This window comes from Protobothrops mucrosquamatus, unplaced genomic scaffold, assembly GCF_001527695.2.
Source record: "Protobothrops mucrosquamatus isolate PMUCROS unplaced genomic scaffold, P.Mucros_1.0 scaffold555, whole genome shotgun sequence".
NCBI classification, from domain to species: Eukaryota; Metazoa; Chordata; class Lepidosauria; order Squamata; family Viperidae; genus Protobothrops; species Protobothrops mucrosquamatus.
This window is the reverse complement of record NW_015386858.1, coordinates 887,144-913,426: the sequence shown is the minus strand read 5'-3', so window position 1 is coordinate 913,426 and position 26,283 is coordinate 887,144. Positions and strand designations below refer to the sequence as shown.

At 39.2% G+C, this 26,283-nt stretch overlaps 1 protein-coding gene across 1 annotated transcript; it reads right to left on the bottom strand.

The window, feature by feature from the left end:
• CSAD (cysteine sulfinic acid decarboxylase) lies at nt 1-26,283 on the bottom strand. Its single transcript, XM_029284386.1, has 15 exons — nt 26,267-26,283; nt 15,237-15,380; nt 14,384-14,510; nt 13,401-13,491; nt 11,639-11,745; nt 11,027-11,142; nt 9,600-9,679; nt 8,660-8,718; nt 8,207-8,319; nt 7,274-7,338; nt 5,992-6,073; nt 4,339-4,538; nt 4,183-4,234; nt 2,232-2,321; nt 1-338 (listed from the first exon to the last, which is right to left on the bottom strand). The coding sequence occupies exons 2-15, from the start codon at nt 15,360-15,362 to the stop codon at nt 165-167; spliced, it is 1,482 nt and encodes a 493-aa protein (XP_029140219.1). The 5' UTR covers nt 15,363-15,380; nt 26,267-26,283; the 3' UTR covers nt 1-164.

The window sequence follows — 26,283 nt, the reverse complement described above, 5'->3', positions numbered from 1 at the left end:
GGCACTTACTCATGAGTCCCTGTGCATGGTTGGAGAAGTGTAGCTTCCAAGCCATTTCAACAGTGGTGTATGATGATTGGAAGTAAGGTGGTGTCTGCTTTTGAATCACATACATAACTGTTCCAATCTGTATTGTACAGTTAAGCACAACATGCACACACGATCTACAGATCTCTGCCAAGCCTCCCAATTTCATCAAGGAAGAAATCCAGATCATCTCTGGTGACTGCTGGATTGGTGACCACCTGGCGGAAAAAGTTCACCTTTTTGCCAAGTGGCTGATAGCCCACCATCATGGAACCTTTCTTCATCATCCGCTCTTTAATCAGTGGAGCTACCTAATCAAGGAAAAACAAATAAAACTTCTCAGAAACTGGTTGTACGTATATGATATAAGATATTCCCCACCACCACCCTTTTTATTTTCTTTTATTGACCCTGTAATCCCTTGCATCAGGGTGGAGTCGGGGCAACTGAATGAAGCTGAGCATTTACTGGCCGGGTGCCCTTCCTGATGCCTATACGGAGTTCACAGCAGATATTTTCTCTTTGTACCCAGAGAGAGAAATATCTGCCACCAGCTATGATCGAACTCACAGCCTCCTGATTGTGGGGTGAGAGCTCCACCTCTAGGCCACCATGTCGCTCATATTCCCCCCTCCTACCCTTAATAAAACTTTGTTCACAGACAGGTTCTAAAAATGGCTTTCAGATGTGGAATCAAACTAGGTACTTGTGTGTAATTTTTACCAATTTTTACCTACTTAGGCTTCCCTCTTGATGTACATGGTAAATGTTTATATGAAAATCCGTCAAAACCATATCTCAAAGGTTCATTTATTCTTCATGACTTTTCCCCAGATTACCCTTGAGCCAATAGACTCCCAAGTCAAAACTTCTTACTTGTGGCTCAGGCAACATGCACTCACACTAGCCTGATTCCCCCCAAAAAATATCATCTTTGGAATTAATGGTAAAAGATATCTCATAAAGTTTTGCATCAGAAAACCTGGCAAGGCATCACAACATCATTGGCCTCTTCACCAGGAAGCAGGCAGGTTTGATACGAGTCCTCCACAGTTTGTCAGCACTTAGCAAGCGTGTTCTGTACTTCTACACATTGACAACTCTGTTACAGGTTGGCTCTTTTAGCTGCTCTCTTCAGCTTTTTCACACGAGCATTGTGAAAACAGGTCAATAGGATGCTTTTAGAAATACAGCGTAGTCCTCCACTTACTACCACCATTGTGCCCAAAATTTATGTGGCTAGGTGAGATGGTTGTTAAGTGAGCTTTGCCCCATTTTAGACCTTTCTTGTGAGTTGTTAAGTGAATCACTGCAACTGTTAAGTTAATCACACGGCTGTTAAGTGAATCCGGCTTCCCCATTGACTTTGCTTGTCAGAAGGCTCGCAAAAGGGGATCACATTGACCCCAGGACATTGCAACGGTCATAAATATGAGTCCGTTGCCAAGCATCCAAATTCTGATCACGTGATCTTGGGGGTGCTGCAAGGGTTGTAAGTGTGAAATAGGGTCCTAAGTCACTTTTTTCCCAGTGCCCTTGTAACTTTGAACGGCCACTAAGCGAATGGCTATGTCAAGGACTACCTATATATCCTCAACTGACTGGAGTCAAATTGGATTTGGAATGCTAACCTCTCCTTTATGTTCCACACTACTCTCGTCCACTCCTCTTACCCCCAATTAAGCATGCTGTGGAAACAAGGCCAATGACCAATGGGTGTTGCTGCCTCCATCCAGATCCCCTTAGTCTATGTCCTCTTCCGACACTGGGAAACTGAGCATTACAGAAGCAGTTCCTAACCTTGGATTTCATGTGGGTTTAAGCTATAAATCCATCATAACAAGCCAGAATAGTCAAACAGACAGCTGTTAGAGATGATTGGACTTCTCACCCCATAACACCGATGGACATATGGCTGAGAACCACTGCATCATAACACAAATGGACCATGTTTTCCCCTTGTCTTTCTTTTCCGTGGGGCTCAAAGGCAGGAATTAGCCATTCCTATATCGAATGTCACTTTATGATTAGGCAAGCAATAGATGTGCAGATATCCATTCATCCTGAAAGAGCTTTCCTCATTTCTAATGAATGCTGGATCCAGAAACATGTGTGAACTCTGCTTTGTACTTATTTTACAACCCAGGAGCCTCCAGAGAGATTTTCCTGCTCTTATTTCCTATTTCAAAGATGCCAAAACTTACCTTCTCCAGTTTCACCCAGTAATCAGTGCAGCCTTCCTGCCCTTGCAGACTGGGAGGTACATACCAAAAACAGAGATTGATGAATTCTGGCTGAAAAAGAAAAAAAAAAGGAAAAGAAATAAGAAACTCTAAAAGAGAAGCCTGTGAAATGATATTTCTTCTCTGTAACCTTTGTCCAGTAGGAAGCTACTTTCTTATGGCAGTGATACACTGTCAGTAAAGAAACTGGAATACAGAACCACAACATGGTTTATTTGATTTTAATCTAGCCTGATGTATGAACCCAACCATTGTTTGTAATTCATAGTTTATGTCACCTATGTCAACTTATGATCTCCATGTGAATATCCTAGCTCTCTCCCCTCCCCCCTTTGAAGGACCCCAAAGCTGCTCAAGGTTGCATTACTGCAATTCTGCGGCAAACATTACTGCAATTACATGGCATAACTTTTTTGGAAAAAGCAAGAAAATTGATATATATCTGAAAGGCTAAAAATACTAGCGCCCATTTTTAAAATATCAATCCCCCACAAAAATGAAGTCAGAATTTCTGCCTCCACCCCTTCAGATGGTGCCACTACATTACTGCCCTTTTAATATTTGTTTTTTGTTAGAGAATTTTAATTTCTCTACTGGTGAAAATAAATCAGAAGCTCTCACAGTTGACTGCATTTAGCTGATTCAAATAAACTCTTTATATTCATATAAAATTATTTACAATACCATACATTCTTCTTTACAGCAACATAGCACAAATGAAAACTTCTTACAGCAGAGACAGACCAGAGACTGAAACTGAAACCCAGCTTCTAACTCAATAACCTTTTTGCACAGACTCAATAGCACTTTCTTCACATTGGCTGACTGAGTTACTACATGACTCTTCCTGCTCATGAATATTCCAACATTTTTTTAAAAAATGAGACCCAGGCAGCCCAAAAATGTTGCAACTCCCAATTTCTTGATTGAGAGACTGCCTGGTGTAGTGCTTAAAGGCACCAGGCTAGAAACTGGTAAACCGTGAGTTAGGCATGAAATTAGCTGGGTGTCCTTGCGCCAGTTACTCTCTCACACCCCTAAGAAGAAGGCAAAAGCAAAACCATTTCCAAAAATCATCCCAAGAAACTGCAGTCAGTCAGCGGGAATCAGCCGTGACTTGAAAGCACATATACAAATATGGGTTAGCGGTATGTGAAAACATGACCTCATGTTTCAAAAAGCAAAAAAGAAAACTGCTGACTTAATAAATAGATAGAACTGCAGTGTCAGATTAGGAATTGGTAGGAAAAATTTAGACGAGCGGTCTCCAACTTTTCCGGCTCTGCAGACTGGCAACGGCAGCAGCGGGGGCAGGGGAGGGGCGAAAGAGGGGATGGTTTCGCGGGCATGCCCGTCGCTTGCACAAATAGAGCTTTGCTCACTCACCTGCTGCTTCCGTGGCCTGGTTCCCAATGGGGATCATTGGGGACCCCTGATTTAGACCATTGAATCCAAATCTCCTTCACTTCAGGAATCCAAATTAAAGCATTTGTGACTAATGGATATCCAGCTTCTGTTTTTCAGTGCATGCAGAACCCACCTCTTCCCTTGTTAATCAGTGATCTGAGCACAAGGCGTGGTCTTATATGTGAGAACAGCCCATTATTTATTGTGGCGGAAATACTACTTTGGACGTGATAAAGTGTCCCCTTTTCCTAGCAGCTTCACCAGACTAGAAAGTGGAAGATTGTGAGTTCCAGTTCCACCAGAGCCAATTGGATGACCTTGGGCCAGTCACTCACTCAGTCTCAGCCCAACCTACCTCAGAGGATCGTTGCTAGGGGGAGAATAGGAGGAGGAAGGTGTGTTGGATACAATCACTGCCTTGAGTTATTTGTAAAAAATAATAAAGACTGGGTACAAGTAAATAAATAATGTCATATAATATGTCAGCAGGCCAGGTAGCTCATACCTCTATCACTAGCTGAAAGCCTTCTCTCTTCTTAATTTCACCAGCTAGATACCTAGGATAAAAAAGAAGAAAATGTCAGGGAAGACGCTTGAACCGCACCGCCAGTCACCAGGAATGGCAGAAGAACTGACCCCAAACTGGAGTCTTTTCATATACCTAGTGTAAGCAAAGGCCCTGTCCACTCTCTGCTCCAAGCCTTTGCTGCCATTGGCCTTCCACATCAGCCACAACTTAAAGCAATCTACTTTGCGTCCACACTGGATGGTTTGGTCTCCCCTGTCATAAGCTATGTTGTAGAACTTGTCCGTCTGGAAGAGGTAGGTAGCTTGGGCACAGTGGCATCTCTGCAGTAGTCCCTGGGAAGAAAGAGGCATCAAAATAGTTGTCTTTAATTAAAAAAAAATCCTTGTTTTTCCACATACAATGATATATTCTATTTGATGGTGCAAAATGCTCAAAGTGGGTAACACCAACATTTCAAAGAATTTCAAAAACAAACTGGGAAACGTGATAAGAATAGGGTGACCACAGACTCAAAGTCAGAAACCAGAGAGTTTAAAAGAGAGACATGCAACACAAGACCTTGGGGAGGTGGTTAAGCTACAATTGGTTCTAGGCAGTATGATCAATGTGTGGGATAAGAAGTTAAATCATATTTGGAGTGCGTTATTCATTGCAGTTTTCTGGTTCAAAGCAGGAACAGCATGGCAGGTAAAATACTTGCCAAAATTGGAAAGAGGGCAAACAGAAATAGGGATTATCCAGAGGTGAGCTTCTTTGATAAAGACATGCAAAATGGAAAGGCCACTCTTTTTTTGAATCCCAGCCAAAGCATTTCTAATCTTCATGAAGGAAAATTACAAGCTCCAAGATATCTTAATGGGCAGACAAACTCATATTAGAGTAGTTCACCTTCTCCTAATATGAAAATACAGGTAGTCCTCGGCTTACAACAGCTAATTTAGTGATCGTTTGAAGTTACAACAGCATTGAAAAAAGTGACATGACCATTTTTCACACTTACAACTGTTGCAGCATTCCCATGGTCACGTGATCAAAATTCGGACACTTGGCAATTGACTCATATTTATGACAGTTGGGGCCATGTGATCCCCTTTTGCAACTTTCTGACAAGCAAAGTCAATGGGGAAGCCAGATTCACTTAACAACTGCAGTGATTCACTTAGCAACAGTGGCAAGTAAAGTCGCAAAATGGGGCAAAACCCACTTAACAAATGTTTCACTTCGCAACATAAATGTTGGGTTCAATTGTGGTCGTAAGTCGAGGACTACCTGTAGACCTTGCCAGTTTGAGAGGGTCGATTCTGCATAAAGCAAGTAGCAGTAAGACTGTGGCTGGGTATAGTCCATAATCCTACAAAACTTTCTATTGGTCATTTATTTCAACACCTTTAGAAACCATAGCTTTGATTTCTAAAGTTTCTAAATATTATGACTCAAAATAGATTTAAATATTATTTTCATAGCAAAGAGGTGATAAAGCTTCAGAGATATACAGCAGTTGAACAATATTAGCCTTGACCAAGAATATCAAACTTCCATATTCTACACAATATGGAATTCCACACCTTCAGCTGCTAGCTGAAGAAGTACTGCAGAAATTAAGCAAAAGAAATAAACATAAATCCAGAATGAGTTAATGTACAAGAAGGTCTCACTTTGACTTTTGGACAGAGAGTTGGACTAAGTAGATTTGGGTTTCCTCTAACCATATTATCTGGAGGGAGAGATAACTTATACAATATCATGTTTCATGTCCAGGAAGAGAGAGAGGCGCTGAATACCTACAGAATTATCCTGGACCAAGAAGGCAGAACACTGAAGTCCAGCCATAAGCATTTTGTGGGGATTCCAAGCCACCGAATCAGCCCTGGATGGAAAATAGAAATGAGCATTTCATAATTGGATATACCTCCTATGCAAATAAATGCTAATAACCATATTTAGGAGACTGCTAAAAATTCAGTGGTGCACCTCTATATTTTGGATCTTTTGTATATGTGGATCGTCAGAGAAACACGTTAGTCTACAGTATGCAAAAATCAGAAGAAATCCAGTAGCACCTTTTCAACAAATAAAATGTATTAAAAGACATAAGTTTTTTGAGCTGCAGCTCAGGACATCAGATGCAAAAGAGTAGTTAAGTTGATACAATTTGTTAACCTGCTAAGGTGCTACCAGACTCCTTGCATTTAAATGGGATTCTTAACATGCACCATAGGGGTCAGACTCGGAAAAAGGGCCTTGAACCAAATTCTCCTATGGCATCTGTTATGTCCTGGGCCGGCAGGCGCAGGCTGCAGCGATTGGCCCGGGCAGACCACGTGGATGCCCGGGACCAGAAAGGCTGTTCCCAGCCTTGCGCACATGCAAAAGGCGGAAAATTCCCTTGCAACGATTGGCCAGCAACAAACGTTCTGTGCAGGGGACTATAAAAGGGAACCGCACCATTGTGTAAACGGTTCTGTTGGTGTTGTAATAAAGAAGGACTGTTTGGAACTAGTTGCTTCGTCTCAATGCCTCTTTCCCGAAAACAGAACAGCATCACTGCCCTTTAGCTCCCACAGACAAGTCTCAGCCGGTCAAGGAACACATAAATGCCACTATAATCATTGTATTGTTCAGCTAAAAACAATAATTCCCATGGTCTTAAGGACAAAGAAAGAAGGGAGGAGTGTTTCTTTAACTATGTGTTTCCCATTTTTTTCTGAACAATTGTCTTTTTCAGAAGGGAAATGATAATTAAACAGCAATGGTCGCTGATTTGTTGAATTTTTCTCAAGGAGAAATTTAACTTAAAAATGAAAAAAGTTGGAGCTGGAAGGTCTTACATGCTATTGGTTTCCCTATGTGCTAATCTAATAGAAAGATTTAAGGTGGATAAGAGGGTTTATGAATTATAAAAGGGTAAAACTGAATCTGACATAGAGTTTTCTACAAATGATGATCAAATTATTTCTAAGATGTACACACTTTTATTAAAAACAGAGACAGAGGATGAACAAGTCGAAAGTCAGAGTCTTGGTTGTATATCTTTTCACAACTTGTTTCTGTAAGAAATAGTATCTACCTTTCGATTCCATCCAGAAGATGCCGATGTCTTTGGGAGAGGAGAGCACTGCCACCCCAGGCTGCCTATAGGAGAATAAAAGAACCATATGAGTTGCTAAAAAGGAGTCCAGTCAAACCATGGAGATGGTGCTGCAATTGGAAATCGCAAATTAAAGATACAAGAAAATAATTCAGGTGGTAACAGAGTAGCTAAAGGGCTAGCTTTTAAAGGCTAAAAGAATTGCAAAGTAGTTTTCAAACAGAATGTGAAAATCTCAGCTTATGCAGAATGTTCACAAACATGAAGAAAATCACTTTTCTACAAATATGCCCGAATAATAAATCACAGTCCACTCAACAAGACTGCTGCCTGCTACACCTCTGTGTGACTGAATCACTCCTCAGATATTTTCTCACCAATCTCCATTGGGGGAAAAATATATCTGCTGGACAAGCTGGTAAGGCAGCACATATTTGCTCAGCATTAAGCAAATTATTTGTCCTCAGGGGACAGCACCTGGTACACTCCTTCAAGGCGAGAGATTTGAAACCACAATCCCAAAAGAAGGAAACCATGAGGTCCTTCTAAGACCAAAGATTGTACAGAGGAATAAATATTGACATCAGTAACTTTCCTTCAGCTTAATTGGCCTGACATCTGAAAGTAATCTCACACTGAATAGTTGATTTAAAGATACTAACATGCATGCAAAAGTTCTGTTATGTTATATGGACACTGGGAACAACTCCTGAGACCTACCTTAGGAAAGATTGGGAAAGTGATATTGGAGACTAAGTAGATCTAAAAAAAAACCCCTTAATGCAAATGTGTATCATCTTTTGGCTCCTGACCAAGACATCACAAGGGATCCCATTCCTCCTCTGGTGATTGACCCGTGTCTCCATTCCAAAACATCTCTAGAAGGTCCTTACCTCCACAGATTGTACTTACATCCACATGGAACCAAAGTTTGTGTCTTGTGCACACCTCCGCAATCTCAGGCAGGGGGTCAAAAGCTCCCAGGACAGTGGTGCCACAGGTGGCATTGACAAAGAAAGGGAGTGCTTTCTGGAAGAGAAGATCAGAACTTTGATTGGCATAAGTATGGTCCTCTACAACAGAACCACACACATGTGGTCACCTCTGCCTGAATTTTCCTTCCTTCGTGTGTAGGTCTCTGGTAAAAGAAGCATAAGATATTGCATTAGGACGCCATTTCTTCATTTGCTGCAACCTCAGACAAAGAAGCAGAGTTTGCAAAGCCCCTACGTCCATTTCATGTTTCTTTTAGCTCTGGCTAAAAGGATCACTGGCTTGGATATGGGGAGAAAAAGCATCCTTTTACATAGTTTAGTGGGAGCAAAGAGAAAATTGTAACCTCCTTCAAAACCCTCCACAACCAACATACCTCTGATTTGGCCTGGTTGATCTTTTTCTCTAGATCAGCAGGGATCATTTTCCCTCTGAGGAAGAAAAGGTTGAAATGATTGAGCCATGAAAGTCCTTTCAGCAGGTCCTTCTTGCTTAAACCACTCTGATGTCAAGCCATTATGAAGCTATGTGTTTCACTTTGATTATATATAGAAGGAGCTTTAACTTTAAACCTACTTCTACTGCCAATTAGATCAGAGGAAAGGGTTCCATGTTAGCCTTGTGTGATGCATTCGGATTTTTTTTACCACAGGAAGATTTTTCCTCTTGAGGAAACCACTTATAATAAGATCCATTTCATGCACACTCAAATGATATGATCTAGAAGAAACTCCTCCATATGAACCTCTATTTATGCAGACCAATAATGATAAAGAATGAGAACTGTTGTCAGATCCAAGACTAGCTACAGATCTGCTTAGGTGCTCTTACTTAGATTCCTTTGTTTTATCATATGTTAAAAGGTCATATACAAAGTGATATTTCAATCTTAGTTCTTATTATGGTCCTTACTAATTGTGCCACCAGTAAGAAACAACAGCTTATGGAGAAAACAACCTCTACAATCTTAAGGGCTAGAAATCCAAACTTACTTAAAATAAATATTCTTAGCAGGTTCAATTCCACAGACATTACCAAGTTCTAAATCTCCACAATGTGGAGACATGAAGCTAATAACCCAGAGTTCAGATTGTAATTTTTTAGACCATAATCATTGGAGGGACAGAGGGTTTCTAAAACCTGGGGGGGGGGGGGGCAGAGACAATTGAACAATGGGATAAGCAATCTATAATGGTTCTGAAACCTGTTGTTGGAGATGGTTTCGTCCAGATTAAATCGTCCATTCATGACATCAAGATGGAACCTTTGGTCTTCTCTAACCTTATAAGGATTTCCAGTTATTAACACTCACTTTTTATCCACTGCTACAAGGTAAACATTGTCTGTGCCGATGCCCAAAAAAGCTGCTCCCTTTTGGATGGAGTAATGGCACTAGAAAGCAGAAAAAGAAGATCAGCAGAATCAATTTAAGACTTCCCCTAAGAAAAGCCTCCTCATCTGTTCTGAGTCCTGGGAAGCCATTTAGTAATTAAACCATTTAGAAAACTGCTACCCAAAGAAATATCAAGTTGCATTTCTACCTAACCAACAAAATCCTGACTGTGGTTCTGGGGAGAGCATTCTCTAGATTATCCCCCTTATCTTCTCTAACTTAGAGCAATAGATTACAGATTCTGACAAAGATCATGGTCTACCAGAAGATACAGCAATACCAGGCTTCAAAATAAAGGTCATTTGGTGGTTTCACAGCTGTTATCTGCAAAATGGGAATGATTAATTTACTTTAGGCAGGTAGAGAATAGCAGCACATTCTGGAATTTCCTGCAACATTCTATGCAAGTGAAAATTGGAGTTTGAAGAAGCAAGATAGGAAGAATATTGATACTTTTGAATTTTAGTGTTGGAGAAAGCTCCTGAAAATACCATGGACAGTGAAGAAAACAAACCAAAGATCATTTTAAAAAATTAACCCAGAATTCTCACTAAAAGCACAAACGACCAGGTTCAAATTATCCTACTTTGGACACATTAAGCAAAGATCTAGCCTTTCTAGAGAAGGTTATAATGCTGGGGAAAAAATAAGGAAACAGAAGAATGGAACAATCAGTAGCAAGACTCAGTTACAGTAATGATGAGGGTGCCATCTGGATCTTCCCAAAATGTCTGCTGTTAACAGGCCAGTCTGATCCAACTTCTGGTGTACAAGTTCCAGCTTCAGTCTCCCTTAGTTGTACCCAACCTAGTGCCCCCTAAATGTGCAGGACTACATGTCCCCTAATCTCCAATATGTCCCCCCTGAGGCATAGAAGCCAGCTAAATCTTATTTTAGCATTGCTGATAAGACAATGCCCCTCTCTCTGAAGGTAGCCCTATTGGGTGGGCATCTGGCCCAGAGACCATTAGTGTCTTGCTGGATCTCCCAAATCCCCAACACCAACATCTGCTGTCTGAGCCACTGCTTGTCCCCCTGCCTTAGGAGTGGGGCTAGGATAAGCCGGTTTTGGGGGCAACAGGTCCTACTTTCATTATCGATCTTCAAAAGTCACAAAGGCATGGGCAACATTGTGGCATAATTATTCAAAATAAACATGTTACGTGTATTAAAGTGGAGGGTGTGTTTTAATCATACCCCAAAACAAAACATTTTGCCATCAAATTTCAATAGCATAATCTCAGCAGGCAACCCTTACCACCACCACCAAAACTAAAAGCAAATTAGGCTGGGTTAACCAAAAGCAAGTAGGTGGGTTCTTTAGAGCGTATACAAGAAAACAGTACCTCTTCTGATGTAAACACAGCTAGCTTTGGTATTGCCCAATGCCCCTTCTGCTTGCAGTCTGGGAAACGGTGATGCCGTGCCACATTCATGGCATACATGTTGGAGATGGACCCTCCTACCAAGGAAAACAACCCAGAGAATTGTTCAATGACCCACTCATTACCATTTTAAAATCAAATTTTAAGGTTAGCAGGCATCTCCCGTGCATCCGCTATAGACATAATGAATGGCAGAAATTGGTTTCATTTGGATGATCCTGAATTGATGATCCTCTCCCTCAGAGATTCACCCCCACATTGTTGCTTTTCCAAAAGGCCTTGATGACATAGTTTTGTCAGCAGGCTTGGGGACCCTATTCAAAGCCATTCAAGTACAGTAGCTTGTCTGATTCTGTTTTTGCCACAAGAGGGTGGAAGATAGAGTGGAGGTTAAATTATGAATTTTTAACTGTGAATATTTAATGTTGTATGCCACCCAAAGTCACTATGTGTGAGTTGAGTAGCTACATCAATTTGTTTAATAAATAAATACTATTGGCTGCATGTCAGCTCTAAAATATTTAAAAACAAAAACAAGCCCCTGAAAATTTGCAGGTTCTCGGTTTTACATACCAGGGGAGAAGATTCCATCGCCTTTTTCCCAGCCAATCAACTTTCGCAGTTTCTTCAGCATCACCTCCTCCATCAAGACAAATACAGGTGCAATCTCATACGTGTATCTAAAACACAAGTGATTTTATGAGTCTCATCTGAAAAACAGCCAAAATAGTCAGCAAATTCTCAGAAGGCAACTAAGGTGTTGGTTTAGATTAGGAAATGAAAGTGGCTAGGATACTTTGCCGCTCAGGTCTTTAGTAAAACGACCAAGACTTATTCTGCTCCATCTAATACAGGAGGAGAAGATACTTAGACAAATTTGAAAGTGCAGGATTTTTGTAGTTTTTGTTTTTTTATTTTGATTTGTCTTTTTCTTTACTCTTTTTTTTTCTTGTAGAAGTTTTTATCTTACAGTGATATTGTTAATTGCCTATAGCCTTCAATAGTAGGCAGTTTGCAAATGAAGTAAATCTGTAAATAAATATAAACCTTTGCAGGGATAAAATCAAAGGAAGCAGATCCCCATTCTTTCCCCCTTGTCACCTATCTCTTGCTCCACACAGTCAACACATCTGACTGCCTGGAGCAGGACTAACAATATCTGACCTGCAAAAATTTGGAAGATTGCTACAGGGCAGCAAGGAGACTTTTCAGTATCTCGTAGCTGCCATGACTAGTAGTCATCCAGGTTTCCTCAGCCTTCACCCTGGTAGCTCAAACATTGAGCAACAACAGAACCCACCGCAGATGAGCAGCTTAGGAGGAAGAAAATTGGCCACCATGGAGCTTATGAGAATTCAACTACTGGGAGTAGAGTGCAGATAAATCAACTGCCCAGAAAGGGATCTAGGTTCTTAAACAGAGTCATCCTTCCAATGCATATCTCCTGAGTATCATGATATTTTCATATTAATATTTACTCACTTGCAGAGATAGAATGCAATGATTGCTCAAGATGGAAGAAGTTGCATTCAGGCTCCAATTCACATTCAGCCACTACATTCACTGACTGACTTTGGCTGACACTGACACTGGCCTGATTCACATTAAACCAAGATTGGTTTTAACCATTTTTAAGCAAGCACATCTATATCACCCTAAACTCCAAGAAAAGAAATCACAGTTTGATTTAGCTTTATGTATGAAAAGATTATTTTATTTGCACTTAAATTATCCTATAGAATGATTGTGAGAATAAAAGAAATAGGAAAAACTACCTAAAGCACTTAATTTTGCTGTTTGCCACGAGGGGAGAAATGTTAATATAGTGATATCAAATTACTTCCCCCCTCACTATCCATTTACTAGGGCAATGCTAGCCAGTTGCCACAGAGCAAATGTTTCACAATCAGCGGAATCTATTCTGTTTGTCTCCCTGAATCAGAGACAAAGAAGATTATTTGTATTGTATTATTCTTATATCACAATACATTACAGTGTTGCTCATAGGAATATGATCCTCTGCATATTTTTGCCTCTGCAAGTTTGCATTGTTTCAAAACCTTGACAAACTTATCTGATACTGCAACAGTGGAGGACATTAACAGAATTTGTGGATAGAGTACATCATAAAAAGCAAAGACTTGTCTCAAACTGGTTTCTAGTTATGGTCTCTGGTCCCAAAAAGCAGCAGTGAAATTTATCTATGCCATAGTTGAGTCTTTAAAAAAAAATTCTTTCTTTTTTCTTTTTTTCTTTCTTTCTTTCTCTTTCTTTCTTTCTTTCTTTCTTTCTTTCTTTCATAGCATAACTTTCTAAAAAATGCATATATACATACTGGCTAGTATTGAGCATCTCTGTAATCATCCGTCCAGCCAGAGCATGGGGATCAAGCCCAGAAAACAGCTGATTGCAGAAGCGTGGATGACCTGGAAGTAAAAGAAAGAGACACCTGCTGAGTTCCTTTGGATCTCGGATCAGCCATACAACTCCCATCACTTTTACTGAATAGAATCCTCTTTCATAGGAAAAGACTGCATATCAAGAGGAAAGAAAATTGTGCAAAAGGAAATAGTCTCTATGGAAGTACGTCATATTTTCTTCACCATTACCGGTATTAATGTGATTATTGTTGCAACATGAACTAAAGATTCATTTGTATTACCGGAACTATCCATAATATTCCTTACTGTTTTCCCAGCTTTTTGTTTACATTTCAACCACCTTCCAATAATTGTACAAGATCTATTTTAAATTCATTTGCCCTTACCCTTAAGAAAATAATTATAGTTCAAAAAGAAACAGAATCATAGCATTTAGGTATTTTCCCTTCAACTGGAAAACTTAGTCTCTTGGTACACGTTACATTTCAACCCAAAATTTTCACTCAAGACACAAATTATCAGGTTCAAACTATCCTACTTGGATACATTGTGTGAATACTGTACCTAGCTCTCTAGAGAAGTCTATAATACTGGGAAAGAGAAGAAAACAACCAGAAGCAAGGTGGATGGACTCAATTATAGTAGCAATGGATACATCATTGGAAGATCTGAAGGACTAGATTAGGGACAGATCATCATGGAGAAAATCTATTTATGTTGCTAAGAGTTAGCACTAATTTTATGGCACATAATCAATCACACACTCATTTTTTTTAAAAAAGACCATCCAAAAGTACTGTAAACTGGGGAATCAACTAACTCAGGATGCCAGGATAGGTAAACCAATCTCAATAACTGGACTGGAACAACCCTATCTCCTAAGAAGTTCTGAAGAAGGAACCACACTCTCTTAACTCTTGCCGTGCAGAACACTCACATGTTTTCACACTGTATCTGATAACATCCCGACAGCGTTCCAGCAACCTTTCATGTGGCTCCCCACTGTCTTTTAGATCGAGGTCCAGAATTTGCTGCAGTTCCTCAGGTTCCTTCCAAATGCAGACCTACCAGCAAAATAGTTCAGCTCATGTCTGAAAAGCCATATTGTATACAAGCTGAAAATCTAACAATGCAATCCTATATCCAGGTTATGCTTTCAAGATGACAAGGGGTTGGTATAAAATTCTATATATCAGCATAAGTCCAAATTCTGCTGCCTGTGGATGCTGTTATGTTGTCAGAAATTGAAGTTAAATTTCCCTAGCTCAGGGGTAGGCAACCTTGGCTCTTTTATGACTTGTGGACTTCAACTCCCAGAATTCCTCAGTCAGCATGGCTGGTTCAGGAATTCTGGGTATTGAAGTCCACAAGTCATAAAAGAGCCAAGGTTGTCTACCCCTGCCCTAGCTGAAGCTCTCCCAATGTCTTATGACCATTAATCCCTGACATTTTTAGCCAGCATTCCTGACTGGCCAGGAGTCTGGAACCTACCGTTTCAATGCTTCTTGGAGAGATTGGGTGGGGAAATGTTGTCCTACTATATATTAAATACAATAGTAAACTGGGTGTTTGGAGGAAGATTAGAAAAATTAAGAAAAGAATAGATTATACCCAATTTACTCAATGCAAACCATCCGGGATTAGGAAATTGTGGTTTTTCTGCTGAGGGACTACTTTGTTAGCTTGCAAGTAAAATTCATTTTGGATACCTGGCCCAAGCCATTGCTTGAAGTATATAGAGTGGACATCCAAGCTCAAGAAAACTTAGAATGAAAAACAGTATATCTTACCTTTTCAGAGGCATCCATCCCTTTTTGAATTCCTTCTTCAAGCATGATCTGGAAGGCTTCCTGCAGGAACTTCTCACCAGCTACCCGATCCAAGCCAGGAGATGACAAAGAATCTTCTGCTGCCATTGTCAAGCAGATCTCCTCCTATAACAGGCCAGGCATCAAGAACATGAATTCAAATAAGACCCTGAAGGCAAATCCACTAAAATGTTTCCATACTGGCATGGTATATATCTCCAGAAAAAGAATGTTACAAAATGCAAAACAGTCATTGTAACCAGTATCATATCAATTTCCAACTACTGTCATTCAGTTCTTTAAATTTGACACTGAGTCAATAAAGGTACTTGTTTTTGTTTTCCAGCACCCTTTATAATGTTTATACTAACATAGAGATGTAGCCATCCCTGTTGCATTCATACATTTAATAGAATGTAGGCTCCAACGGTAGTTCATAGCAGCTAACCTTCAATGAACTTTTTACTTTATGGACAATGGCAAAGACACCAATTCATACTGCATAGGAGAAGGCAATAGTAACGCCTATATTTTTATAAAGAAAACCACGTGATTAGAAAATGCAAAATGACTGAGAAGACATAAAAAATCAGGTTAGGGACAAATCATTATGCAGGAAATTTATTTATGTGATCACTAAGAGTTGTCAACGACTTCATAATGATGGCTCATAATCAATTAAGTCAATTTTTGGTACCGAGGTACTCATATGACAACAATGATAAATGGGGCAGTTTCTACATATAAATATGCATTTATGACCAAAGATATATTATAGAGAGAGAGCCATTCCTATTCATGCATATTAATTAGGCTCATAAATTGTGGTAAGCCAGGTTTAAGTTAATCGTGGCTTATTGAATTTAACTCATGGTGATTTATGGGTATGCAGATCTGGATTTGTAGATCAGGCAGAGTCAATCACATATCAGACATTCATGGATGCATTCAGTTACTAATCTATTCCCCCCACCCCCATCTTAAGCCATGTCCATTAGTGAGGAGATATAACATCCCCAGACACTGGATAGCCCTATTCTTGTCAATGGATGTCTTATGTACAATTAACAGAGAGCTTTAAACTGGTTTTAAAAGATCTTATCATTTTGAATAAAGTAAGACCAAGTTTGAAACAGAATTATATACTAATGAGGAAATGTTATTGCTAAAATATATGAACTTTTGCTGAAATACGAGACAAAAGACAAGAGTAAAAAAATGTGTGATAAAATGTATAAACTGTTGGTTTTAATATACAAATGGACCAATGGGAAAAAAACATAGAGGAAAGCATTATGTACATTATTTGCTAGTTTTCTAGAATATGTTTATAAAATATTGTTATATGTCACCAGAGAAATTGTTTAGAATATATAAAGTCCTAGAAGAGATCAACCCCGACTGCTCTTTAGAAGGCCAGATCCTGAAATTGAAACTCAAATACTTTGGCCACCTAATGAGAAGGAAGGACTCACTGGAGAAGGGCCTAATGCTGGGAAAGATTGAGGGCAATAGAAGAAGGGGACGACAGAGAATGAGGTGGCTGGATGGAGTCACTGAAGCAGTAGGCATGAACTTAAATGGACTCTAGAAGATGGTAGAGGACAGGAAGACCTGGAGGAATGTCGTCCATGGGGCCGCGATGGGTCAGATACGACTTCGCAATTAACAACAACAACAACAACAATATAAAGGCACTTCAAATTTGTGGTGGAAATGAGAACATTAATAAGGGATATTTTATCATTCTTGCTGGATGTATAAAAAAAGCAAAAACGGGGAGGTTATATACTGATTCAGAGGATTTTAAAGATTAATATATAATTATAATTGTAATAATTATAATTGAGACCAAGAATTTGCCTCCTGAGACTGGTGGATAAAGACTTGGGGGTGGCAGGGAATCATGGTATTTTGATTCTGTGTGTGATAACTGCATATTGCATCTTACAATCAGTGAAACATTCATTCCAAATCACTTAGGTTCTCAATCTGTAAAACAACGTTATCTGCATTAAAAAAAAACACTAAACTTACTTTCAACCAACAGACATCACCACAAGCATTCATTAAACATTAAGACCCCATAGTTTTGGGGAGAAATAACATTCTTGTAATCAGTAGACACCGATGAAATCTTCACAGATGTCTTAAACAAGCCTAATAATTTTTCCATCAGCAAACCACATCCATATTTTAACATTTTTGTAATTCAATAACTACTTCTGCAGATTTCCAATTTTTCAACTTTGAAAGCCCATCTTTCCAGCCCTGAAAATTTAAAAATGGCAAGACTGAAAAATGTTAGACTGAAGAAGTTCAAAGAAATTTCAAAATTGCTAGTGTGATTAACTATATAACACAACTGCAAACACGCAGCCCATACCACTTCACCTTCTCTTGTTGAATGGAAGTCAGGTGCGCTGCCTCTCTCTTTCTCCGTCCCAGGAAGTTTCCACTGTGAACTACAGATGAATTATTTTAAAAGGCAGAGGGATGAGCTCGCACTTCTTCAGATGGTCACTTCTGCTAACTCTGTTTTCAGCAAAGAAAACTCTGCTAAGCCTGCACCAACACTACTCTGTAGGAGTTTTACTCTCCGCATTAGAGGAAGGAAAGAACACAACGTCCAATTGCTATGGTTACCTGCCCAATCCTGTACAGATTTCCACTGCCTTCAGGGACAAAGTACAAAGGGAGTGACCACATAACCAGCAAGTATCATTATATATTGTGGGAGTAAAAATATTTGCATTCAAAGTCTGCCCTCTGGATCGCATGCTACAAGGTTTTTTTTCGCCCACATAGTTGTTTTAAAAAGGGGTAGGGTGAGGATACCTTGGGATGCCAAAAGGTGCCTTTATATTTATTTCTGCTAAAAAGTGATATCAATTACATTCCAGTGATTCTACATTTCTACTCCTACTAAATATATGGATTTTATGTGTGCATGCACACAGAAGCCTAAAAAGTGATTTGGAGACCTAAATTTGCATACGGGAACTACCATAATTGCAGATATACATAAACGTCTGTGTGCAGATACCTGTCCAAAGAACTCCTTTCTCACCTCCCAGCAATAAAACATTTTCCAGATCTAAATTCCTCTGCTGGTTCTGGAAAATATCTGTGCTATTTTGTGATAATAAACAAAGAGAACTACAAACCTAGGGATTCTGCTCATCTGGTTTGATATATTTGTGATGTGAAATCTGCATCACCTAGCCACCAGCTTATTTGTTGATTTGTTTGCATTAATTCGATTGTTTAAAGTTATTCATTGCTCATAGAGGCAGTCCCCAATGCATCACTGTAATTGACTGCAGTTGTGGTCATGTTGTGATGTTTGGTAAGCAGGTCATCATACCTGATTCTACAACTTTTTTCTGCAGCAGTTGTGAAGCTAACACGGCACTTGTTAACAAACACCATGTTGGTTAAGGGAATGGAGTGGTCATTAAGTAATCTCATTATTCACTATGGGGCATTTTTCAACAGAAACCTGAGGTAAATGCCAGTTTCCAGCAAAAACAGCATAAATTGCGGGCATAGATTGTGGATGCTATAAATGGTTGTAAATGTTGGATGGCTGCCAAAGGCCCAAATTGTGGTCATGTGACCACAGTGGGGGGGCATCAAAATTTTGATTCGAGGTCCATTGTAACTTCAAACTGTTGCTAAGCAATCAGTCCTAATGATAAAGGAGAATATTTATAGCTCAGGGATGAATTCCAGGATTGTTGCATGGAATTTTCAGGCTATCAGAAGGGTTGCAATTCCCCCCCCCTTTAACCTTAACACAAAGGAAGAGTACTCAATAGCAAATCCAACAATTCTTGGTCATGAAAAGGTGTAATTCCTACAGTAGCCGAACTGATCATGAACCCAATCCACACAAATGTTGCTTCTTTGTGGACAAAAGAAACTTTCACATTTTGAGTGGTCAGCTAGACATAACGCAGGATGAGTGAGGATAGGAGGAAAGGGTGGAAGAAGTAAGTTGGATGCTTTCCTTTACTAGTGGTGTGTCAAACCTTTATTTTCCAAGGAAGAAAACCCCAAATGGATGCTTTTTTTTTAATTATTTAGCAACAAGCCAAGTAAAGCTGTATATTTCCACATGCACTTGCTCCATGCAGTTCAAGCCTTATTTCCAGTAACTGCACTCTGCAATACTGTAGATCCTTGTTTTGCCTTGTTTGACCTGTTTGAATGGTTTGATTTGGACAAACCACTGTTAAATATTAGTATGCATATTGTTTTGTCATCTTAACATGTTTTCAACACTGTTGGAAAAAACAAGATAAGTGCACACTGAGATAAGAGTGTCCTCAAATGCATTTTCTTGCACTGCAGAGGGGGAAGGAGGAATGGAGACTGTCCTTCAGGTGCGTCATCTGACACTCAAAGCCTCCCGACTCCTTAGAAAGCCTTCAAACAACTCTTCTATGAAATAAACTGTTCTTTTTCCAAAACCTTTCTACACAACCAGGCACAGCCTGTCCTCAGCTTTATTGACTTCAAAGCTATAAAAGTACTTATTTTTCATGGTTATCGTTACCATCCAACTGGTCAAGCATAATAACTTGATAGCAAATCTTTTCTCTCAGAAGACTTTCTCCATGTCTGACTCAAAATGCTATCTGCCAGCCCTTAAACCTGCAGAATATTAGTGCCTCTGCGAAAAAATAATGTTCCATTGCTGATCTCCATCCCTGTCCACAGGGGCAGTATGGCCAACTGATGATGCCCTTATCTGTAGTTTGGTCTAGTGCAGGGGTAGGCAATCTTGGCTCTTTTATGACTCGTGGACTTCAACTCCCAGAATTCCTGAGTATGCTGACTCAGGAATTCTGGGAATTGAAGTCCACGAGTCATAAAAGAGCCAAGGTTGCCTACCCCTGGTCTATGGTTAAGGCATCAGCGGGAGCAGAAAGCAGATCATGAGTTCAGATCTCACCTTAAGTCATGAAAACCAGCTGGATGATTTCGGACCAGTCATTCTCTCTCAGCCCAACCCACTTCACAGGGTTGTTGTTGTGGGGAAAATCGGAGTATGAGGGAATATTAGGTATATTTGCCACCTTGAATTATTTGTAAAAATAATAAAGGCAGGACACAAACAAACAAAATGGAGAGCATACTGAGGAAAGAAATTGATGGAGTCTCTTGGCTTTGTTTCTCTCCCCTTCCTCCAAATATCACCAAGTGGCAAGAAAACTTCAAAAAGGAAATCATTCCTCATTCACTGACAATTGCTAAATGGAGGGCTGGCACTATGAAGAAGAGTCCCATCTGCTCCCTTCCCATTAGTTCTTAGCTGATAATATGCCAGGTGCTGGCTGGGCTGATGCTGATCCCCCTTTCTAAGGCAGGCTTCTGATCTGGAGATTGGTTCAGCGACTGGGCAAGAGTCCCCCATGGGAGATGGGCAGCTATACAAACTGAGTAAATAAATATCAATAAATAAATAGTTTGAAGGATCCCAGCTGTGTCAAAGTAGGTCTGATCCAATGACTGGTGAAGCACATCAGTAAAACTGCTGCCACTTTTTGCCTATTGAAAAGAAAAAAATACCACTTGAACCCAGAAAGAGTTGAAGAGAGAAAGTTAAGCTGATTTAACAGCAGTTTAATCCATATTTATTTTGATAACGTCCTCTTGCACATCAAAATAAAACAAGTTGTATCAGGTTCTTTCCCACCACTGTGGCTTTTAGCAGTTTTGAACAAAAAAAGCAAAATTATGGAAAAATACTGATGTCTCAGGAAAACATCTAGTATTAAATGCTGCTCATTTAATATAATCAAATGTTTGGCATGGGAACATTATAAGCAATGAATAAATGGTGATAAAAGAAAAGAGACTATCAAGCGTGTGCATTTGCCCTATTTTCCAGGCCAAGGGTTCCCAAATTGGGAGGCATGTGCTGCAGGAGGTCATAAAGAAATGTAGGGGATCATAATGAAATTTGAAGAGGCAGAGTAGATGTGAAGGTGTGCAAAATCAGACAGTGGAGAAACCATGGTATTTTATAAACATCTAGCTTCTAAAATGGGAAGCCTTTGATAAAATTGATCATGGTATATACATACATGTACATGCATACATAAAATGTTATAATGGTCTTTGGTCAGCATTCAAAGAAAAAGGAAGAAATTGTTAGAAGAAATTCATGAAGAGAATTATCGCAGTACAATAATACAATAAACAATATCTAAATCAGAGCTTTGTGGCATGACAAAGATATTTTGCTATCTGAAATGTGAGGGATTAACATCCCTTAGAAGATAAGGTACATAATATTTACCTGAATGGCCCTCAAATTTGGGAATAATTGGAGATAGCAAAAAAAAATTCTTGGAATGTTGTAATTATAATAGTGTAAAAAGACACATATTTCTCCCTCTATCTCCCTAAAGCTGCAAAGGCTCTAAGGTCTCTGCAGATTTAAAAAAAAATTAAAATCTATTCCACTATGAGTGCAAAAGGAAAAAGCATTAAAACAGGGTGCAGGCCCATCTATATTTACTCAGAATTCAATTGTGTAAATATTTTGCAATAGATGGTTTATGATAGTCTACTATTTGGCAATAAACGTCATTAGCATTGGTGTTCTGATGTTTGATATTGCCAATTTGTTCCTTAACTGTTCGTTTGATTTACACAAATATATGTGACTGAATGTATCTATTCAGGAGAAAAGCCAACGCTACAGAATGTAAGTTTGATATCAGTGAGACTGGTAGCTGTCCATCAACAGCAATGGTAATAAGTCTGTCTGTAGAATTAATCATAATTCTGAGCCATAAGATTAGAATCCTAATCCAGGCGTTGACTTTAACACTTGGAACATCAGCTTCAAGCCTCAGGATACATTAGAGACCCATCAGGTTGCTTCATACCTATAGTATATAAAACAAAGGGAGGAGAATGGCATCATCTGCATAAAATAAGATTGGAAGATGTCCATCAGCTAATTTGAGCCTATTAATGCCAACTCTTTGAAGAGTTTTAATTAGGAAGTTAATTGGATAGCTAAAAAAAAAATAGTAAGAGTACAATGAATTCTTGCTTTACCCTCTCAGAGGCCTGAATACAATCAGAAAGATCCTTTGCCAAGTCACATCTTACCCTAAGGCCATTTTTTTCTATAGGTGATAAATTAATAATAAGATTAATCTATCTATAGATAACCTAAACCAGTCCAGATGTCATTATTAACTGGACATTATCAACTGTACTTTGAAATCAATAAAAGCTGCATATAAAGTCAGATCATGGTGATCTTGATATTTTTCCACCAAATGTAACTCTAGGCAGTGATCTCTGGAGGGCTGTCCTGTTGGAACCTCATTTGCTCAATATCAATTATTCCCCCATTTACCATCCTGGTATGAAATTTAATCTAATAGATAAAACCAGGTATACTGTTTGCTGATGATGTTCAAAAGGCTAATTGACCCATAGTTGGCTGGGTCATCCCTGCCACTCTTTTAAAATAGGAAAGCACTTATTGCTACTCCCTGCCCCTCAGTTATTTGAAATCCTAGCTATAGGATTAATATATGAGAAGATGGAGGCCAGCACTGGACCCCACCAGTTAGAGTTTTGGACTTGATTAACTTGGCTGGAATGCAGTCACTGGGGGGGGGGGGCTTTATTTCACTTAAGTGGGTTAATAATCCTTTTTAACCCCTGGCCTATGACTGGAGCCACTGAGGCAATGAGGATAAAGACACATGCATCACATAGTCCTCCTTACCAAAGTTTGACTCCTGCCTATAAGAGCACAATGTACATCAAATATTTTATTATCTTGAGATTGGTCTAAATAGGACCCAAACAAATAAAGAATCAGAGTACATATAGTCCTTGACTTACACCCTTTCATTTGGTAACCATTCGAATTTACAACAGCACTGGAAAAACTGACTTATGACCTTTTTTTCACACTTACGACTGTGGCAGCAGCCCCATGGTCACATGATCATAATTTAAACTGGCATGTATTGATGATGGTTGCAGTGTGTCAGGCTCATGTGATCCCCTTTTACAACCTTCCGATAAGCAACGTCAATGGGAAAGCCAGATTCACTTAACAACCGTGTTACTAACTTAATAAATGCAATATTCACTTAACAGTTGTGGCAAGAAAGGTCATAAAATGGAGCAAAACTCACTTAACTCTTGCTTAGTTATGGAAACTTTGGGCTCAGTTGTAGTTGTAAATTGAGGACTATTTGTATCCCTTTTCTTCCTCTGAAATTGTTGGGATATCCTATCTTCAAGAATCAAGAGAGTCATTCCATCTGCCTGTGTAGAAACCTACCCACCACTTGGCAGTTTAAACAAGCTTTAATTTGATTCCTGATTGGGCCCTGGATAAATTTATAAGTGAAAGTTAAAAGGAGGTGATTATCTTCAGACCTGGGAACTATGCCAAATACTTAAGGCATGGAGCCAATCTCTAGAAATTATTAAATGTTCCACAATATATCATCTATGATCTGACCAAAATGTGCACCGCCCAGGAAAGTCACTTGTAATGGAATCATTTAGCATTTGTAAGTTAAACCTATTTAAAATATGTACCAGCTTTAACCCAGCTAAACTCCATTTTGTATCCTTGAAGGATCCGGATATAAATCGTGGTTCAATAATTTATTCAGGAGGACAAGCATTAAAGTGCATTATATAGATTTTCAACATTGCAACCAATTTATGGATTAAAATCCCCATTAATTAAGATATATTAACAAGGGAATTTATTCAGGCAAAGAGCAAGAAAAAACTGAGGCAGTTTTCAAGTTTGGTTGATTTGGGAGGGAAGAGGATTAAAAACTGGTGCACAGTCAGCAGAATTGGTCAAAAATTAACAAGGCAGATATGGTATTCTCGAACTGGCCATTTCACAGTTTCAACCACAATTTTGAAGCTAAATAGACCAAGTCTTCCTTTTGACCTGCCACCTCTGAGGATAGCCTTGCAGAGAAAAAATATTTGGGGATTGAGAGCCTGAAAGAGAAAAATATTTGGGGATTGAAAATTCCCTTAGGATCCATGTCCAGAAAATTGTATCAAATTGGAACAAAAATCCCAGGAAATATGAACCTGCTTGCTTTGAAGTTCAACCAGCAATGTTTCATGACAGCGTGGTAAGATTATTGGTAAAGAGTAACTGTCAATTTACTAAATCCCTCTGGGTACTCTTTTCCACTGACTGCACAGGAGAAACAACACGTGGGTTAGAAAAAAGAACAGTCAAAGAAGAATGCCATGTCCCATGTTGTTGAATAGCATCTTGTATTTAAGATTATTCAAAATCAAGGTATATTTTGAGGAAGGAGCAAAGATCAAACTGAGGATGAGGATCGGAGAGTTATCGTTATCTATGCTCAGAACTTCTTTGGAAAAATTTAGGTTGCAAAGAAGAGTGGCAAGATAAAGATGGAACAACCACTGAGTGAATAGTCAGGTCCATTCAAGGAGGAGCTAGTGAAGACAGACCACATCCAGTAAGTGTTGGATGGGGTGGCGTCCAGTCCTTTGCTTTGAGGAGTGCCACAAGTCTCAACTCTCTCCCTGCTACATAATATCCATATCAAACGACTGATTGGAGTTATCAGTAGCTGAGGATATTGAGTTACACATCCCTGCCCCATGCTGTCCAAGTGATGTCACAGAGATTCTTCCTCAGTACCTGGAGGTATGAAAGTCTAGAAAGGGAAGAACAGGCTTTAACTTACCAAATGCCTGTGGGTTTTAGGACTTCTCACATCTAGACATTTTCTGTTGTTAACTCTGGATGGGATAACACTCCCAACCACAGCGTTAGAACACAATCCAGAGATCCTCTTGGACTCACAGCTCCTCCTTGAGGAGCAGATGGGAATTGTGACCAGGACAGCCTTTGACCAAATCCATCTTGATACCAATTGCATCCATTCCTAGATTAGGAATCACTGCTCAAAGTCATTCACACCCTACTGATTTTCCACCTGCACAATTACAATGTACTCCATTTGAGACTACCCTTGAAGAACATTCAGAAGCTGATCCAAAATGCAGCAGCAGCATGTATAATTCTAAGTGCACCACATCATGCCCATATAACTATGTGACCTGCACTGAATCCCAGTTGGTTTTCAGGTGCAATTCAAGATGCTGATTGTCACCTATAAAGTGGGAGCCAGGTTACTTGTGGGACTATTTTTCCTCAGTGGTGTATTTACATTCCTACCAGATCCAGAAGATTGAAATGCTCTGTGCCTTCTTGGTTAAGGGTATCACTTGATAAGATCTAGGAAGTGTGCCTTCTCTGTCATGGTGCCTACCTTATGAAAAGCTACTCTCTGGGACTTGGATAACTCTGTTGACCTTCTGGAAGACTTTGAAGACCTGGTTTTTTCTCCAGGTACTGGAGCTGGCATGTTAGTAGAGTCTGGAATATGCATGTTTATTTAAGGGTCCTTGACTAGATGCTTATTTAAAAAACTGGCTCTCTTAATAAGGATAATGCAAACCATGTTCTTGTTTAAAAATGGCAACATTTAAAACTTTTCACCAATCAAAACCACTATGCTTCTTTTGTTCAGATATTTAAAGATGTGCGCTGTTTATAAAAATTCTAAAATTGGTAGCTAGTGATCTATATTAGACAAATTTTATAAGTAAGATCTTGAAATTGATTCAGCTATATTATGAGTACGTGAAATAACTTCCATGTTATTTTTATATACTTAATAAAAAATTAAAAGAACTACAGGAAATGCATACGTGCTTTTGTGTCTTTTAATTTGAGCATTTTGTTAAAAGGGAGAATTGATTTGAATGAGAAGTAGGAGGAATAATGTATTTTTTTTCTTTTTCCAAAAATAATGTTGAACTTTTTAAAAAAAAAAACAACACGAATAAAGACAATACAAATTAAACCCAGGAAGTAAAAGTAAAACACAGAAAGAGAGAATAGAAAGTTCAAGGAAGAGTATTTTTAAAAAAACAAGGAATACCAAAAAGTCTGGGAATC

What these genes read in the sequence shown, in the direction of transcription:
- CSAD (XM_029284386.1), bottom strand. Translation starts at nt 15,362, where the DNA reads ATGGCAGCAGAAGATTCTTTGTCATCTCCTGGCTTGGATCGGGTAGCT. An exon ending in GGATGGATGCCTCTGAAAAG is followed by an intron (nt 14,511 to 15,236) that starts GTAAGATATACT and finishes TTTTGCTGGTAG; the next exon opens with GTCTGCATTTGGAAGGAACC. An exon ending in CGATGGAATCTTCTCCCCTG is followed by an intron (nt 11,143 to 11,638) that starts GTATGTAAAACC and finishes TTTCCTTGGTAG; the next exon opens with GAGGGTCCATCTCCAACATG.